General features: G+C 29.8%; 2 protein-coding genes across 2 annotated transcripts in view; both read left to right on the top strand.

Moving 5' to 3' along the window:
• The window catches only part of LOC145314933 (uncharacterized), a 110,201-nt gene extending 93,583 nt beyond the window's left edge, over window positions 1-16,618 (top strand). The window contains exons 4-6 of the mRNA XM_080155009.1: window positions 11,662-11,735; window positions 16,268-16,319; window positions 16,604-16,618. Of these exons, the coding sequence (XP_080011135.1) occupies window positions 11,662-11,735; window positions 16,268-16,319; window positions 16,604-16,618 (141 nt within the window). The remainder of the gene's footprint in view (window positions 1-11,661; window positions 11,736-16,267; window positions 16,320-16,603) is intronic.
• The window catches only part of LOC145314502 (alpha-crystallin B chain-like), a 390,513-nt gene that overhangs the window by 93,584 nt on the left and 280,113 nt on the right, over window positions 1-16,816 (top strand). The window lies entirely within an intron of this gene.

The raw sequence follows: 16,816 nt of genomic DNA, 5'->3' as shown, positions 1-16,816 counted from the left end.
TTTGTTGCACTTTTGGGTTCGGTATTTAAACTGTTTTTTGGCCTGTATACTTTATAATTACAAAAACTGATAAATGCAATTAGTCATTTTCAGTATTTAGTAGTAAAAGTAAAAACTCACATTTCTACTTCACTTCACATTGCACGTTTTATAGATTAGTATTGCTGCGATACTTATAGACAAAATTTACCTTTTTATTTTTAAGATTTCTGTTGATGTTACTTTTAAATTTTAGAAAGAAACAGAAAGAAAAAAAATAGTTTATTTAAAGACTGAGCCCATTCAAAGAGTTGGATGTTTTCTCATACGAATTTCCGCAACTTTGTTCCGTCCATTCCCTTTTCTTTTTTATCCTAGCATCAAGGGATAGGCCAATGATTAAAAAAATAGTATAGATAATATATATTATTTAGGATGGTATGATCATTCCCCTACCCCCTACAAAAAGCTATTTGAATCTTTAATATTATTAACGCTTAATACGGGTTATGAATTTTGAAAATATTTTAGAAGAATGATTTACTTTCTATTCACCTATCTCTATATTCCTGAGCTGCTCTACTGACTTTTATCTGTGCGCGTATCTGTCATTCTCCGGGTGTACTATCCCCTCCACATAATAATTTTGCCTGCAAATGAGTAAATATGCAAATACAACCTTTGCAAAATGATGCATAAATTGACAAATTCTATATTAGCAAGTTAGATAGTAATTGGTAGGAGAAATCTTATTAGGTAGATACTCATGGTAATGATATTTATTTTACTTTTTATAACAGTCAAGTAAATCATATTTCAAATACGTTTAGACAGACGTTTGGTCGAACACAGTTATGAGAAGCTTCGCTTCAAACACGTCCTCTCGCGGACATGATTGCACAACTTTCTTGCGAATTATAACAGTTGACTACCTTTCATTAAATAAGGACACCAAATCAATTAACATTTTCTTCTCCCTTCAAATGCAAGTTTGTTGTAATTAGTTTTGTAGCTACTCTTTAACTTGGTAACTTCATTGAAAATGCTAGATCAACATAAAATATAATGCCATGGCCAGTAAAAACAAACTTTATATGATAAATGACTTGAAATAGAAATATTGATATATACACTTGAATGTTCTGGACTGTAGATGTGCATGTACAGTACAAAACAAGATAGATAATCTTGTGTAAGATCCTTTCTGATAAATGCCAAAAGGAATATTACAAAACTTTTTTTGTCCAATTGTACTAGTAAAGAAACATTGTGCATTACCCTTCTAAAATTCTTTTTTTTCTTCTTGATATGTTCAAATCCCCTTGTTATTAAAGTTTGGTTGCATTTCCTCGTATTTGGGCTAAAATGCAATTTTGCTAGAATTTATGTTTGTAAATGTCTTTCCAGTATAGCTTCGTGCTATTGATAATACGATGCTATCAATAAATATTAAAGCTTTGCTATAACTTTACTTATTATTTAACTTTATAGTTCACTGGCTGCTGCTGTGCTACATAAGGATATAATTTAGTTTTGTTTCATTGAATGAACACTAGTAGAGCTGTCATTCAAAACTATGGACACAAGGGCACCGGAACAACAGTTCTGATAAGATTATTCTTTCTTGACCAAAATAAAGCTTTAATGCTTTCCCTCGTACCTGTGTTTTTTATGCCACCAAAACTCTCTTCCTTTTCCCGCTCCACTACCCTCTCTAACATAGCTTGGTTTATCACAATGGTTTGTTATCCTAGCGGGCCTCTTACCTAACCTAAGTTAAGAATCAAAATACACTTTTTTACAACAAAGTTTGTTTGTTGTAAACTTGTGGTTAACATGCGATATGAGGGAAATCGAAGCTAGTTTTACTGCGGCTTAGGACTGCTTAACTAATTTCGAATGTAGCGGATTTAGTGCGGATTATTGACTTGCTTATTACGGCTGCGGCTAGTAAAAACTAATAATCGTCATTCACTTGCTATGTTTTGCGAATTAGTTTTTCTTCAGTTGCAATTTCCCTGTTCCTTTTTTAGATTCGATTATGCTAAATCTTAATTTATTTGCCATATTAAAAGCATTGTTAAATGTCCGAGATAATCTTAATTTTGGATTAAGTTTCACTCTATATTTGGAACTTATAATTTAGGCTTTTATATTATATTTTGAGGAAACGAGGACTTGTATGTCCATTGTCTAAAATAACACAATGAAAACATGTTAAAAAGTAAAAAAAATCGGGAACATTTAGTTAAGTAATGTTAATATAAATCAAATTAAAATCATTGATAATTTTACTTGAAGAATCTTATGTTTTTTTTTATTTTAAATTAAGAAATCATATAACGTAGAGTACCTTAACTACTAACAAAGAAAAGCTAAAATTAAGCTTTATTTTATTTAGACAGACGTTTTCAGACGAAGAGTATATTGTATATGAAAGCTATGCTTTTTAAGATTGGAGGATTGCCTTGTAATTTTGTGCATATTTAATATACGCAAAAATATAAAGAAATCTAGAACAGCGCTATATGAAAATATTTGGTGCTATTAATTAAAATCTGACCTTTTAGGATTTAGAAAATCCTATATTATTTTCTTTACAAAGGAAAGCTCAATTTTAAGTTTAAAATGTAATATAATCGTATAATAAATTTTTAAAGATGGTTTGAACAGTAAATTTATATTGCTATGCTTCGCTTCTTTTAAACATAATGCTTGAAAACGTAATTCAGAGGAAATTATCAAAAAATCATATTTTTCTTTTGTTTTTACTTTATTTCTAACAAAAAATTGATGCTAAATTTTAGATTAACTAATTGAAAAGGGCATTTTTTGTTCTGAAAGCATTATCAAAAAAGCTATACCTCGATGAACATATGCTGAAAGAAAAATCGTTTAATAATAATAATGAACTTTTACCACAGCAACATCTTATTCCTTTCCCCTCTTTTTTTATCTAAACCCATCTATACCCCCTGTCTAGAAATAATGATTTTTTAAAAAGTTGGTTAATGATTGGTTCACCACAGATGGCGTATTAAAAAGCTTCTGCAGTTAGATACATAAATACATTTTAGTTTACCACTTAGAATATACACTGTATAGAATACGTGGATATTGTGACAGATTTTCCTGATACTCTGATAAATTGATTCTCCGAATCGGCTAATAACCCCCCCCCCCCCTTATGACTATACCTCATCCCCTCCCCTGACCAAGAAGGAACGTATTAACCAATATATGAGGACTACATTAGCAACCTAAATTGACGACGAATATTCCCCTGTCACAATATCCATCACCTGTCAATAATAAATATATAAGTTGATTTCAATAGTTTTGTCAATTTTGCAGCCTAATTAGCCATTAATGAACTGACATTATTTGTGTCGAATTTTTAGCATTAACAAAAATGACATAGTATTAACAGTTCATAGGTCAATGTTCTTTATTAAAAGAGGAATCTTGTTCAATTCAGGCAATATTTTTATAATCAGATACACAAATTTCTAGATTTATATATCTATATATAGTCTGTTTTAAAATTACGGGTAGTATACAGCATGGGTTTATGTACCCAACTACTGTGCGTGTGTGTGCGCCGCTCCCTAAAATTATTATTGGCTTTTTCGGTGATTTGATATTTACCAAAGAATGTACATACATATGTATGCATTTTTATAATAAAGAGAAAATTAATATCGATGGTTGGGGCCAAGTTTTGAAGATAAAAGTTAAGTCAAAATATCAAATATGACGTAAAAATCTTACTTGTCAATCATAAAGTAAATTTTTAAAGGCTATCTTCAATATCTTTGGCTGTAAATATTTTTACTAGAGCTATTCGTTAACTAAATAAATTGATAAATAGATTAAAATTCAATTAAAATGAAACATAATCATATTATACATACCTTATAAGCCTAACAAGGTATATATAGTTAGGTTTCATTATAAATCATATACCTTTAAAACAATATTTCAAATAATTTTACCTATTTTTAAAAATGGTATTTTGTCCACATAATTATGTAATATTGTTACTATAATTAATGTTCAAGAATAAGAATAAGATTATTAATAGGTAAAAGTAAAACCCTGTTAGCCCTAGACATTGCATTAAATTGTATAGTCGACTATTTAGCTTTTAATTTCATTTAATGTTTTATAAATGACAGCACCATAAAGGTATCAAGACTGTAGTCATATGTCGATAAATTACTATTAGCAAAGTTTACTGGAAAATTAAAAATATTGAGATCAAACGACTGAAAAAATAGTTGACTAATTAAATCAGAGGTTACTGCACAAATTGTTCAAATTGATTAAAATAGGAAATTTTAGTGTTTATTGGTTGAGAATTTAGGTGCTCACAAAAACCGTATACATTTTATTTTGAAGATTTTTTTCTATTAATGCAAACAATGGCAAATTTAACATAAAAAAACAGCTTTTTAAACCACTACATGTATTTTTTTAGTAAAATGCAATTTATCTTCCATCAGGAAAAACAGTAATTTATTTAATTGTCTAAAACATGATATTTAGTAGGCATACGCATGTTAAAATTCTCCAAATAATCATTGTCTATCCATCTAAAGCATATAATTTTAATAAGCACTGGACTAAATTAATCCTTCCTTTCAGGAAATATCTCATCTGTTTTTAACAGAATTTGGCTGAAAAAAAACATTAATGAAATTTTTGCAGCATTTGAAGAAATCTTTTTTAAATTTAGCGGGGTGGGACCAGGTGGTTGGATGGGGTCATTGGGTGATAGAAAGGACAAATTGGGTGTGGTTAAAATCCCAACAATTACAATCGTTCACAACTTGAAGGAGTGAAGCTTCTCTTAAGAAAATCTCCGTCAATCCAAAGATTTTAAAGGAAGAGATTAAATTGTAGAAAGCTTTAAAGCTTCTGGAAATAATATTTCATTTTAAACTTTTTCACCAATCATATGTAATCATTAATAAGACAAAATGTAGTATTTTTCTGTAAAATACTTTTAAAAAGTTTTCTCTATGAATTACGATCTTCGTAAATCGCTAATGTTGTAACTGAAATAAAAGTTAGGAATATAGTTCCTAAAAAAACTGTTTTACCTACAACTTCTTCACCTTTCAAAAATGATGTTTTTGTGATGAAAGGAAAAGTTCTTTTTTGAATATTCGTGAACAATTATTTTTTAATGGTTACTTTACTCATGAAACTTGTCGTGCTTGTTTATTTCTTCAAATAGTTTAAATACTTGATTGATTTGTTTATTGTCCCTATAAATTTGAACAAGAATACGCATTGACTTTTGGGCGAAAACTTATAAAATACTCACGATGAACTTATTTGATTGTATTTATAGAGTAGCTTTCTTTCATTTACTGACGTAGCACAATAAATGTGATAAAGTTTCATAAAAAAAACACCAGATTTTTTTGCCTAAAATTTGTACGTTACCAATTTTTCAAATGCTTAGATTTCAAAATTTAAAGACTTTAACGAATCATAAAAAGCCATCCCAAAGAAAAAAATTCTTGTATGTAGAAATTAACATTTAAGAAAGAAATTCTTATGTGTTTATTTATTTAAGTTCTTTTATGTGTGCCATGGCATTTTAATCTCTAAATATAGTTTTACAGAATGTCATTGTGACTTGAAATCTGAAACCTTTTTTATGCCTTTCAAAAGAATATTGGGGGGAGGCCTTATCAAATCTAAATCTTAATCAGTAACTTTGTCATTTATAATAAACCCTTGAAGCAAGTTAATTTAGACAGCTTAGGCGAACATTCAAAATTGCTTAAAAGTTAATGAAATGTGAGTGTTAGATAATTTTTTTACAAAATCCAAACTAAAAATTTTAATTGAAAAAAAGATTGGATGGTTCAAACTAGAAGTGTCAATTTTTTATTAATCTAAAAAAAAACTTCAAATACTGTCATTATGAATGTATATCAATTTATCGTCCATTGTCTTATCCCTAAAGATCCCGCAGATACTTATCAGACTAAGCTCTGTAAATTATAACATTACTAGCGGATTCGCCCCTAGCCTCTAGGGGCTTTGCCCTAAGAGGTTTGATCAACCTAATTTTTCGTATTTTAGATTTAAAAAGAAAAGTAAAAAAAAAAATTTTGGGGGGGTTATTTTTCATTTTTTTGGGGGGTTGGGGGTGTCCCACCCCCCAAGAAAATAGCTTAAAACCATCACAGGACCAGTAGGTATATTCCCTGAAGAGTAGAGCCCAATCGGTTCAGTGGTTACTGAGATCTTAAGCTTCAGACGGACAGACAAACGGACAGACGGACAGACAGACAGACAGACATCGTTCTACTTTGTATTATAGATAAGTGAGTTCAAATTATTTTTCTAGGTCTCAGGAATATAGGAATCTTCTATAGAATATATAAGCCTTTTTAATTTCAATTTATACTAAGCAGGGATAGGGAATCTGAATTAAAACTATTTTGCCTCTAACTTCTTAAAATATGAATAACAGTATATTGCATAGGTTTCATACAAAAAAATATTTTAGAATACTAAAATACAATATGTTGCAAACAAAGACTAAATATTTGGACAAGATGGATAATATTTTTTGTCATATCCCCCATTCCTTGAATACCTTATTTGAATATTTACATCGAGGGAAGAATTGTTTTTGGCTCATTTTCCTATATTTGTATTCCTGGCAATATGTTTATTTATCTTGTGGATAAATTTAGGCTTCTCGTGTGAATTATGCCCACAGGGATAACATTCGACGAAATGAAGCTTTAGGGTGGTGTAAAATGACTCATTCCAATCAGTCAATAACCACACTATTTTCACACACCTACATCCTCTAACCTAACTGGAGATGAATTGAAGCTCCACTAAAATTTATAATTAAAATTTAAGTTTAGGGAAAGGTAGAGCAATGATTGTCAAATTGAGCTTAATACTTTTCTCGTCCAAAATGATTGTGGGATGCTAATCTCAAGTCTTATAGATTGAGAGGAAACGATTTTATCTTTCATTGTCCTATCCCTATTTTAAAACTGGCATGACTTACTCCTGGGAACTTGAAGTGAGTTTGTAGAAAGAAAAAGAAAGGCTTTGTCTACTTAAATATAGCATTACTATGAGCTAAGCACCAGGCAGACAGGAACAGGGGTATGGTATCTGAAAAATAGGAATATTTTGCTTCAAACTCAAAACAAAGTGTAAATAACTAAGATCATGAATGACATAATATCACAAAGTCAATCTCATGTTAGGAGGGGTCATTGGGGTGTTTATTACACTAGTCCCCAAATTTTTAGATTATTGTTTTCTTATTTGTTGGCTTAACAACTTTGGATATTTTTATTGAAGCGAGCAGAAATACCTTTACGACTTAATAGATTAATACTTCTAGAACTTATATTTAATATTTTATCTAAATAACTGTAGCTAGAACAAATTTTATTAAGATGCCCTGTATCTGTCCCTTGAATCTTTATAAAGATTGTCATGTTGTTGTGTGGGTGGAACTATTAACAACTATTTTAGAAGCGTAGCTACTATTCAATGCTTGTTTGTTTACATCACTTTTGTTACATTTCATGACGAACCCTTATTTACTTTACAAGTGAAACTTGTTACTAGCCCCTGCAGGGAGCTCTACCCCTACGCAGGGACTTTCCTTAATCTAACTAAACATAACCTAACTAATCCTTAAATAAGATAAAAATTAAAGTTTTTAGAAATGTTTGAGATGCACTTTCTGTTAAAGTAATATACCAATTTCTATCATTGTTCTAATTTTTACTATTATGCTGCATTCTAAAAGCTTCCCTTGTATCGAATGTTATCATCCTTGTTTATGGGAGATGTCTAAAAACTCTAATGGCTTAATCAGAAAGCAGAACTATAGGCTTTCAAATAAAGAAAGAACCTATAAAATACGGGGATAAAAAAGGATTAGATGTGCCAAAAATAATATTGAATAAATTAAAATGGTTTGAAAAGAAAACAATTTGCACGTTTTTAAAAAAAGTTAAATATCTTAACCCTTTACAGTGGGGCCCCTTGCCGCACCTTAATCGGTCGGGGGGGGGGGGGCGTTCAACGCCCCCCCTAATTATCTCAGTTCCTATTAGAGCTAGAGGGCTAAATTTTTTTGTGCAAGTCCCCTGTTTGATAATGAATTTCCGACCTTTTATAAGTCTAAGTCAATTTTCGCTTCCTTCACCCTTTTATTTAACAACCTTTGCTTTTAGGTCTTTTTTTATTTAAAAATTTCAAACGGCTGTAATTTTCTTATTTTTGAAGCTAGAAGAAAAATTTTTTCCCAGAAAATGTTTATTTTTATGTAAATTTTACATTAGAAATATCAAAATATAAATTTCAGCGGCCGCAGCTGTACTTGGCAGCTGCCAGCCGCCGCAGTCGGCGGTCGGCGGGAAAACGGCGGCGGATCTTCATGACATTTTAATACGTTATGTAGACATGTGAGAAAAGCTTAAGTTTAAAATTTGAAGTCTCTAAGTCAAAAATTGCGGCCACAGGAGCCTTTTAAAGATTTCTGGAGACCTGGAGGATCAGGACCTGCAGGATCATACCTGGAACCTGAAAAAGACTTGAACACCTGTATTTCATATAAGGATGAACTACTAGAGGATTTTTTAGTATTTTGGTATTATAAAATGCTTTGTTTTAGTCAAAAAAATATTTTTGCTCTTTACCTGGATGACCCTGCCAGGTTTGCTGGCATCCTGTGCCCGCCAGGATGGAGATATTCGAAAAATTCCAACTCTCAGTTATGTGTCATACCCATACTTAAAAAGTCAAGCAGTTTGGGCTCTTTATCTTTCACACACAGAAAATGAGATAGAAAAAACCGGATGGTGGGGCGTTCAACGCCCCCCCCCCCGACCGTTAAGGGTTAAGGAAATCGTGTCTAAAATAAAAACATTTTGAAATATATTTTTAAAAAATATAAGCAATTTTGAAGGTTAAATAAATTGAAGGTTTTTTCATTTTATCAATTGTTCTTTTTTTCAAGCTTTATTTTCTATTCAATTCTTGACTAGTACCGACTTTCTAAATTAAAAAAAATTATTGCATTGTTTATTTAATCAACAAGTTATATATTTGAATTATTTGTTATTTAAAGCTGGTTTAAAATTTAAATTTTATTGAAAGACAAAAATATTGATAAAATAAAAAAAAATTACAGAATATTTATCCATGAATTCCTGTGGACTAAGAATAACAAATAAGGATCAAGGATTTGTAACCAAAGATCAGTTTCAATGACAACTGTTCATACATTCAAACAAATAACCTTAGTAGCTTGTTTTATTTTTTACCCAAAAACCTGTGTGTCTACAGCATATGATCTCGCATACCGCTTGACCGATATGGTAAAAAAATCAACCCCAGTTGAAATTTTATACGTTTTCAAATATTATAAAAAAGTTCTGTAGAGGGTCAAATCACTCCCCCTCCCCTTCCTTAAAGTGACACTAGTGACATAGCAGTTAGTTTAAGTATATCTAAAATTCTAAGTTTTGGTTTAACAATGAACTGACAAACCTTTCATAAATCTTTTATTAACAATAATTTCAATATTTCTTCGTTACAAGGTCATACAACTAACTGTTAGCGACATTATTCATTAGAGATTATTTTTAGTATTGCAACTACTCTATAACCAGAGGATGTCCGTCCGCCTTGAACAAACAGTAATTTTTTAGGGAGTTTGGCAAGTCTATTGTCATTTCCAAGTGATCTTAATACTACTTCAAAAACTTATTTGTGTTACTTGAATATCTTGTGTTGTAACCAACTTACTGACAACAAATATTTTTTTAATATCTTCGCTTCTGTAATAGACAAAATCTTAAACATTAAAATTGGTGTAAGTTTAAGATTCTAAATTAATTTAACACTCGTTGTTCTTTCCCTCCTTTTAAGCAAGAAAAATAAAACAATAAAGTATTTTTTTGTGTGTCCATAAAAAATCTGACATTTAAAAATTTTAAATGTTATAAAAACATCCGTCTGTATGATTTTCTTTGCCTGCAGCTTATTTAGAAATTTAATTCAATTTAAGCATTTTGAGAGCTCATTTACTGCCTAAAAATGCCCAAAAAAGCTCATTGATAAGCATTTGATTTCGTGCCTTGGGCGAGAAAAAATTGTTATTTAATTATCTTATCTGAGATAGAGTTTTGAAATTTCTCCTTATCTGATGTTTATGGCAACGATGGTTTAATAAAACAATTAAAAAAGGATTTTCTTTCATAATTAAGAATGATAACAAATAGTACATCGACAATCACGTTCAAAAGTATTCAAAGTTTTGAATTAGGAAATTTTTTTCACTTCAAAAATTTGTTATTGCTCATAATTAAGATTTAGTAGGTTTAAGAGCAAATGGAGTTCATATTTAATAGGTATTCGCAGACAAGTATTCACCCCTAAAACCACCTAATTTTATCTCCCTCAAAATTTAAAAAAAAATACATTAGATTACCCCCATTAACCATTTGAAACCCCTTATTTTACCCCTCTCAAAATGAAAAGCTTGGACGTCCCTGACGTGACAAAATCTAACACCATCTAACAAAACTTTATTCACGTACTCGGACGTTCGGACGTTCGGACATTTATAATTATATAGTAGCTTCGCTAAAAAAATCGTCTCCTGACAACTGAGAACAAAAGTGGTGTTGTTTTGGGGTGATCTAATTTAAATTTTACAACTCATAAAGAAAGAAGAAAAAGGCATGTTTTAAATAGTTTATTAAGATTCAACATTTTTCCTAAATTGGTTGTAAACCATATTATACAACAGAAAAATGAAAATAACGGAGTTTTCACAAAACAGATGATTCTCAAAAATAGCAGAAAACCAGTTTGCTGAAATAATCTTCCTTTACTAATAAGATACAAATCCCTGTTTCTTAGAGCTTGAATATATACTTTCAATTACTTAAAACAGTATAAAACTTACAAAAAAATAATTTTTAAAAAGATTGAAACATAATCAGAACAAATTGTTCAGTATTTAACACAAAAAAACTTTCTTGCCTCTAATATTCTGCTTGTAATAACTTATAAATTTCATTAATAATTATCAAAAAATGTTGTTAAGAGTAAAGATTTTTTTTTCTTTTTGTGCATTTTTCTGTGCATTATGAAAACATTTCTTATAGAAAGAAGGCACCTTATACACAAAGATAATTTTAGGAAGGAGTGTCTGCCCCACAATTTTTCAATTATACATTTAAATTTTCATACAATTTTCAAAAGGGAGGGTTCCATGTATAGATTTTAAGCAGTTTACCTATTTTACAAATTTATACTATAAATGTTTATGTGGTTACAGTGAAATTAAAAAATGAATATTTGTTCCAATTAAAGATTTACACGGGATTCCACGAAATACTTGCTATTAAGATGTAGAGATCTAACCCAAAAAAATCAACTTATACAACCTATTTACCTAAGTCATGGACGTCCAAAGGGGGGGGGGGGTGAAGGTATAATTAACCCCTAAAAATAAAAAACTTGGACGTCCATGAACCAAACCTAACATTTTATTTCAATGTATAAATGTTGTTCTACCTAGTAAAGAAAACAGTAAATAAATTGTTTTCGATATCAAATTCTGTTCATATTATTACCCCCTTTTCATCTTATATTAAATTATAGGATGGATCATCACCGAGTGAGGAAGAAAAGAAAGAACAGAAAAGGAAATACCATTCAGTCAAGCACAGATCTAAGTAAGTAAAAACTTTATCCTGTTGATTTTTATGCTGTTATAATATAAACATAAAACGTATAAAAGTTTATGGTACTACATAATCTTTAGGTAAAAGTCTCAATTAAAATACTTTTAGTGCCATCAGGCACAAAGTTTTAAATATGACATTGTACAAAAAGAGGCAGGAATGGTACATCTGTTAATTATACTGGTACCCAAAGTTTATAACACGGTCCCTCATTCGTTAGGCCTTAAAATATTAAGACTATATTCACTATATAATACATAGATATGATATATATTATAAGATATATTATGAGTATTTTTTATGATATATAATTTTAGTTTATAGTTTTGCCCCTTTTGTAGGCAACAAAAAAGAAATCATTTTGCCGAACAAAAAAGTTTAAATTGACCTTAACCCGTTTTAGAATAACAACATAACAAGTAACAGTCTGTACATAAGTAGCCTAGCAAATCAATCAGTTGAGTTGTAGACGAAATTAATATACAAAGATGACAACAGAAAAGATTGTAATAACTACTGTAATTATTTTAATTGCAAATAATAATTTGTGTTAAAAAAGTAGCCGATATATAAAGAAAAAAGGTTTTAGTTTTTCGACTTCCAAAAATGACTAATAAGATTAAAAGTAAATTAAAGTCGGATAGACAACGCACAGACCATAATTTTAGAAAAGCTGCACTACAAAAAAGCGTCCAAAAATAGGTGATCATGATTGTGAGTACCAGATGCAAATACAGATATACTCCATAGTTGAGAATATGACCTTTTCCCTCTGTTTAGCTTTGATACTTTGATACGCTGACAATCGAGGTTTTATTAGAGTGATCAAGTGATATAAACACAGATATACTCCATGTTTGAGAATATGACCTTTTCCCTCTGTTTAGCTTTGATAGTTTGATACGCTTACAATAGAGATTTTATTAGAGTGATCAAGTAATAAAAATATAGATATAGATAGATAGAATATGAACTTTTCTGTCTGTTTAACTTTGATACACTGACAATAGATATTTTATTAGAGTGATCAAGTGATGTAAATAGAGATATAGTCCATATTTTAGAATTTGCTTTTTTCTATTGTTTTTGCAATGATACTTTGACAATATAAATATCATTATTTAGAGTGATCAAGCTGTTTGATAATTTAACCTTTTCCCTCTGATTACTTTAATACGTTGTTAATAGAAATATTATTAGAGTTTCCATTTGTAAATAGAACATTACATAAACATTTGTAGAACATTACATAAAAATTAAACTTTGAAATTTTCAAACCTAATTTTCTCAACAAAAAAAACCTCGTTAGAATATTTTGAAAATTTCAGGATTTAATCTTAATATAAATGTCTAAAACTTTGTTTTTCTTCTAATAGGGCACACATTTTTTGGTTTCCATTTACACTTCAAGAAAGATGTGCTTACTCTTATTAATGCCACGCATCTAACAATGTCTTGCTGGCTCTACCATTAATAGCTCTAATGAACTAAGCTAGTTAAAGCCTATTCTATGAATTTAAAGTAACAGACACTATGATGTCTATAAAAACTTTTGCTATCAATTCAATACATATATAAGCTTCTGTTTACAGCACAAACTCTAAAAAAAGTATTTTTATTTTTGATAGTTTAAATTGGATCTAAGACAAGCATTTTTTTTATCGATTAAATATGACACTTGCAGATTTTTTTTTATTACCTTTACAATTAAAAAGAATATTTTGATAACTTGCAATTTTAGTTTAACTTCTGTACAATTTCAGTTAACTTTTATTAGACTTTTAGAGTTAACTTTTTTTGAGACAGATTAAATTGCATTTGTAAACATAAATAAACAAGCTACCAAATCGTACATTATGAATTTATGAAAAGATGATATGGAGATTGGATGACTTTACGTGCCAGATTTTAATTCTAATGTAATAGTATTTATGAATCATATTTGTTTGACACAACCCAATCTGTCCCGATTTTGTATCACTTTGAAAAGTGCGATTCCAGCTACGTCATATACGTTTCGGGAAAGAAAAAGGGAAGGGGGAAGAAAATCTCTTCAAAAGAGATGGGAGAAAAGGGAAGAGATTTTCTTCCTCCCTTCCCTTTTTATATGACGTCACAGGAATCGCACGTTTAAAAAGTGATACAAAATCGGGACAGATTGGGTTGTGTCTATTTGTTTACATATTATTAGTACTGATCCAAAGTGTTAGCATCTCCAGCAAAGTAAGATTTATTTATTTTTGTTCTTCATAAATATCAAACTAAGTTTTAAGACCCAATAAATATAAGATTAAGTAATTAGATACTTGTCCCATAAAACAAAGCAGAATAAATTTGATATTCAAACATAATGATCATTACTCTATTTTATTTAATCCAGGGTTGAGATGCCAGGGCCTTTTCAAAAATTTTTAAATTCAGCCAGTGGTTACCCTTGAATGTTTAGGGAGCAAAAAAATCACCTCACCCCAATATATATATATGTAATATGTATGTATATATCACTTTAAAAATAATGAGGGAGGGGGGGGGGAGGTTGTTGGATTTTTACCTTCTATTAGGTTAGGTTAAGTTATATTGTAGGTTAAGCTAGCAGGGTTAGGGTATCATGAATATAAGCCCCGCAGGATTTAGGTATAAAGAAAAAATAACAACATAAGAACAAAAAGTGTTCCTCGTGTAAATGTTCTACATTAGATTTCAATGATTAAAACATTTTGTTAAATAAAAAATCCAGAGCCACAACCCATAGTCTAGGCCACATTATCTGGTTAAATAAAGTGGAAATTATTCAGGGGTAAGGGGATAACATATTGCTTTGCAAAAGACAATTTAAAGATTTTCCTCCATAATTATGTTTTACTGAATACATGTATAAGTATATGTAGATGTGTATAATCCAGAAAACAATCTGTCCAAAGTGGTCGAGACCATTTTCGTCTGCTAGCAAATTTATTTCTGTTTTTTTTTTATATGTACTCGTTTGTGTTTAGATTTCAGACGTTATTAGCTGCTATCAAAGATCCAATACAAAAACGGGAAGTGGTATAGATTTTTTATAACTCATCTCATGCCTCATACCATATTCCTGATGAGAGATGAGAAATGAAGTGCTATAAAACTAAATACCACAGTATTTGCCTCGGGCACCTTTACAAAATCAATCAAAGCTTGGTGGCAAAAAAGGATAGAGAAAAAATATTAGTATTTATTATTCTTTTATAAAAGTGTAAGGTTGTTCGTCTATACCAAGAGAAATCGCTAACCACTGGACCGACTGATTCTTATTCACAGTGAAGCAGGAAAAGTTTATGATTATTAGGGTACATTAATCCTCCCAAGAGAAATCACCTCTGGAAAAATTTCCCCTAATAGTTTTTTTTCATTTTATATCTATTGTCCTCTTTAACCTTTTTTAAGATAAATCAATCCTATTCTAAAATGACAGCTTGACTGCATGTTACTTTATCCATGTTTATAAAGCACCAAAAAGTTTCACGGGTTGTGTGAAAAGGTCACAATTTGGCGCTTTTTATTGCTTTCACATTTCTTACTAATACTTTTTGTTACATGTTATAAAATGATTCAAATTTCATTTAGATTTCCGGTTCACATTTGTTGTTGAAATAAAAAGACTACCCAAAAATAAATTTGTTAGTCAAAATAAAACAAGAATGTCGTTTTGCATAACTGTATAAGCGTACTAATACTATAATTAAAGCAATTTTGTATTTTATGTAATTTAAAGTTTGATAGAATTTTCAATCTAGATTCTTTAATAAAGGGCGAGAAGCTACCAGACAATTTTAACTAAAAAACAGTGTGATCTTTTTTAATGGGAATAGAGTCTGTCTACATTCTAATGCTTACTTATAACGAATTTCATATATATTTAAAACAATGCAATCATTTCTTATTTAGGAGACCTGTGCTTAATATTGTAGACAGTCTAAATAATCGTCCTGGTTCATTAGTAAGAAATAATAATTATTATTTATTATCTAGGAGACCTGTGCTTAGTATTGTAGACAGTCTAATTAATATACGTCCTGGTTCATTAGTAAGAAATAATAATTATTATTTATTATCTAGGAGACCTGTGCTTAGTATTGTAGACAGTCTAATTAATATACGTCCTGGTTCATTAGTAAGAAATAATAATTATTATTTATTATCTAGGAGACCTGTGCTTAGTATTGTAGACAGTCTAATTAATATACGTCCTGGTTCATTAGTAAGAAATAATAATTATTATTTATTATCTAGGAGACCTGTGCTTAGTATTGTAGACAGTCTAATTAATATACGTCCTGGTTCATTAGTAAGAAATAATAATTATTATTTATTATCTAGGAGACCTGTGCTTAGTATTGTAGACAGTCTAATTAATATACGTCCTGGTTCATTAGTAAGAAATAATAATTATTATTTATTATTAGGAGACCTGTGCTTAGTATTGTAGACAGTCTAATATTCGTCCTGGTTCATTAGTAAATGAAATAATAATAATATTTATTATTTAGGAGACCTGTGCTTAGTATTGTAGACAGTCTAAATCTTCATCCTGGTTCATTAGTAAGGAATAATAATTACTATTTATTATTTAGGAGACCTGTGCTAAGTATTGTAGACAGTCTAAATATTCATCCTGGTTCATTAGTAAGAAATAATAATTACTATTTATTATTTAGGAGACCTGTGCTTAGTATTGTAGACAGTCTAAATATACGTCCTGGTTTATTAGTAAGAAATAATAATTAGTATTTATTACTTAGGAGACCTGTGCTTAGTATTGTAGACAGTCTAAATATTCATCCTAGTTCATTAGTAAGAAATGATAACTAATATTTATTATTTAGGAGACCTGTGCTTAGTATTGTAGACAGTCTAAATATACGTCCTGGTTCATTATTAAGAAATAATAATTCCTATTTATTATTTAGGAGACCTGTGCTTAGTATTGTAGACAGTCTAAATATTCATCCTAGTTCATTAGTAAGAAATAATAATAATATTTATTATTTAGGAGACCTGTGCTTAATATTGTAGACAGTCTAAATATTCATCCTGGT

Source organism: Acartia tonsa, chromosome 3, assembly GCF_053477335.1.
Source record: "Acartia tonsa isolate MP-2025a chromosome 3, ASM5347733v1, whole genome shotgun sequence".
NCBI lineage: Eukaryota > Metazoa > Arthropoda > Copepoda > Calanoida > Acartiidae > Acartia > Acartia tonsa.
This window is presented reverse-complemented; position numbering and strand designations above follow the sequence as displayed.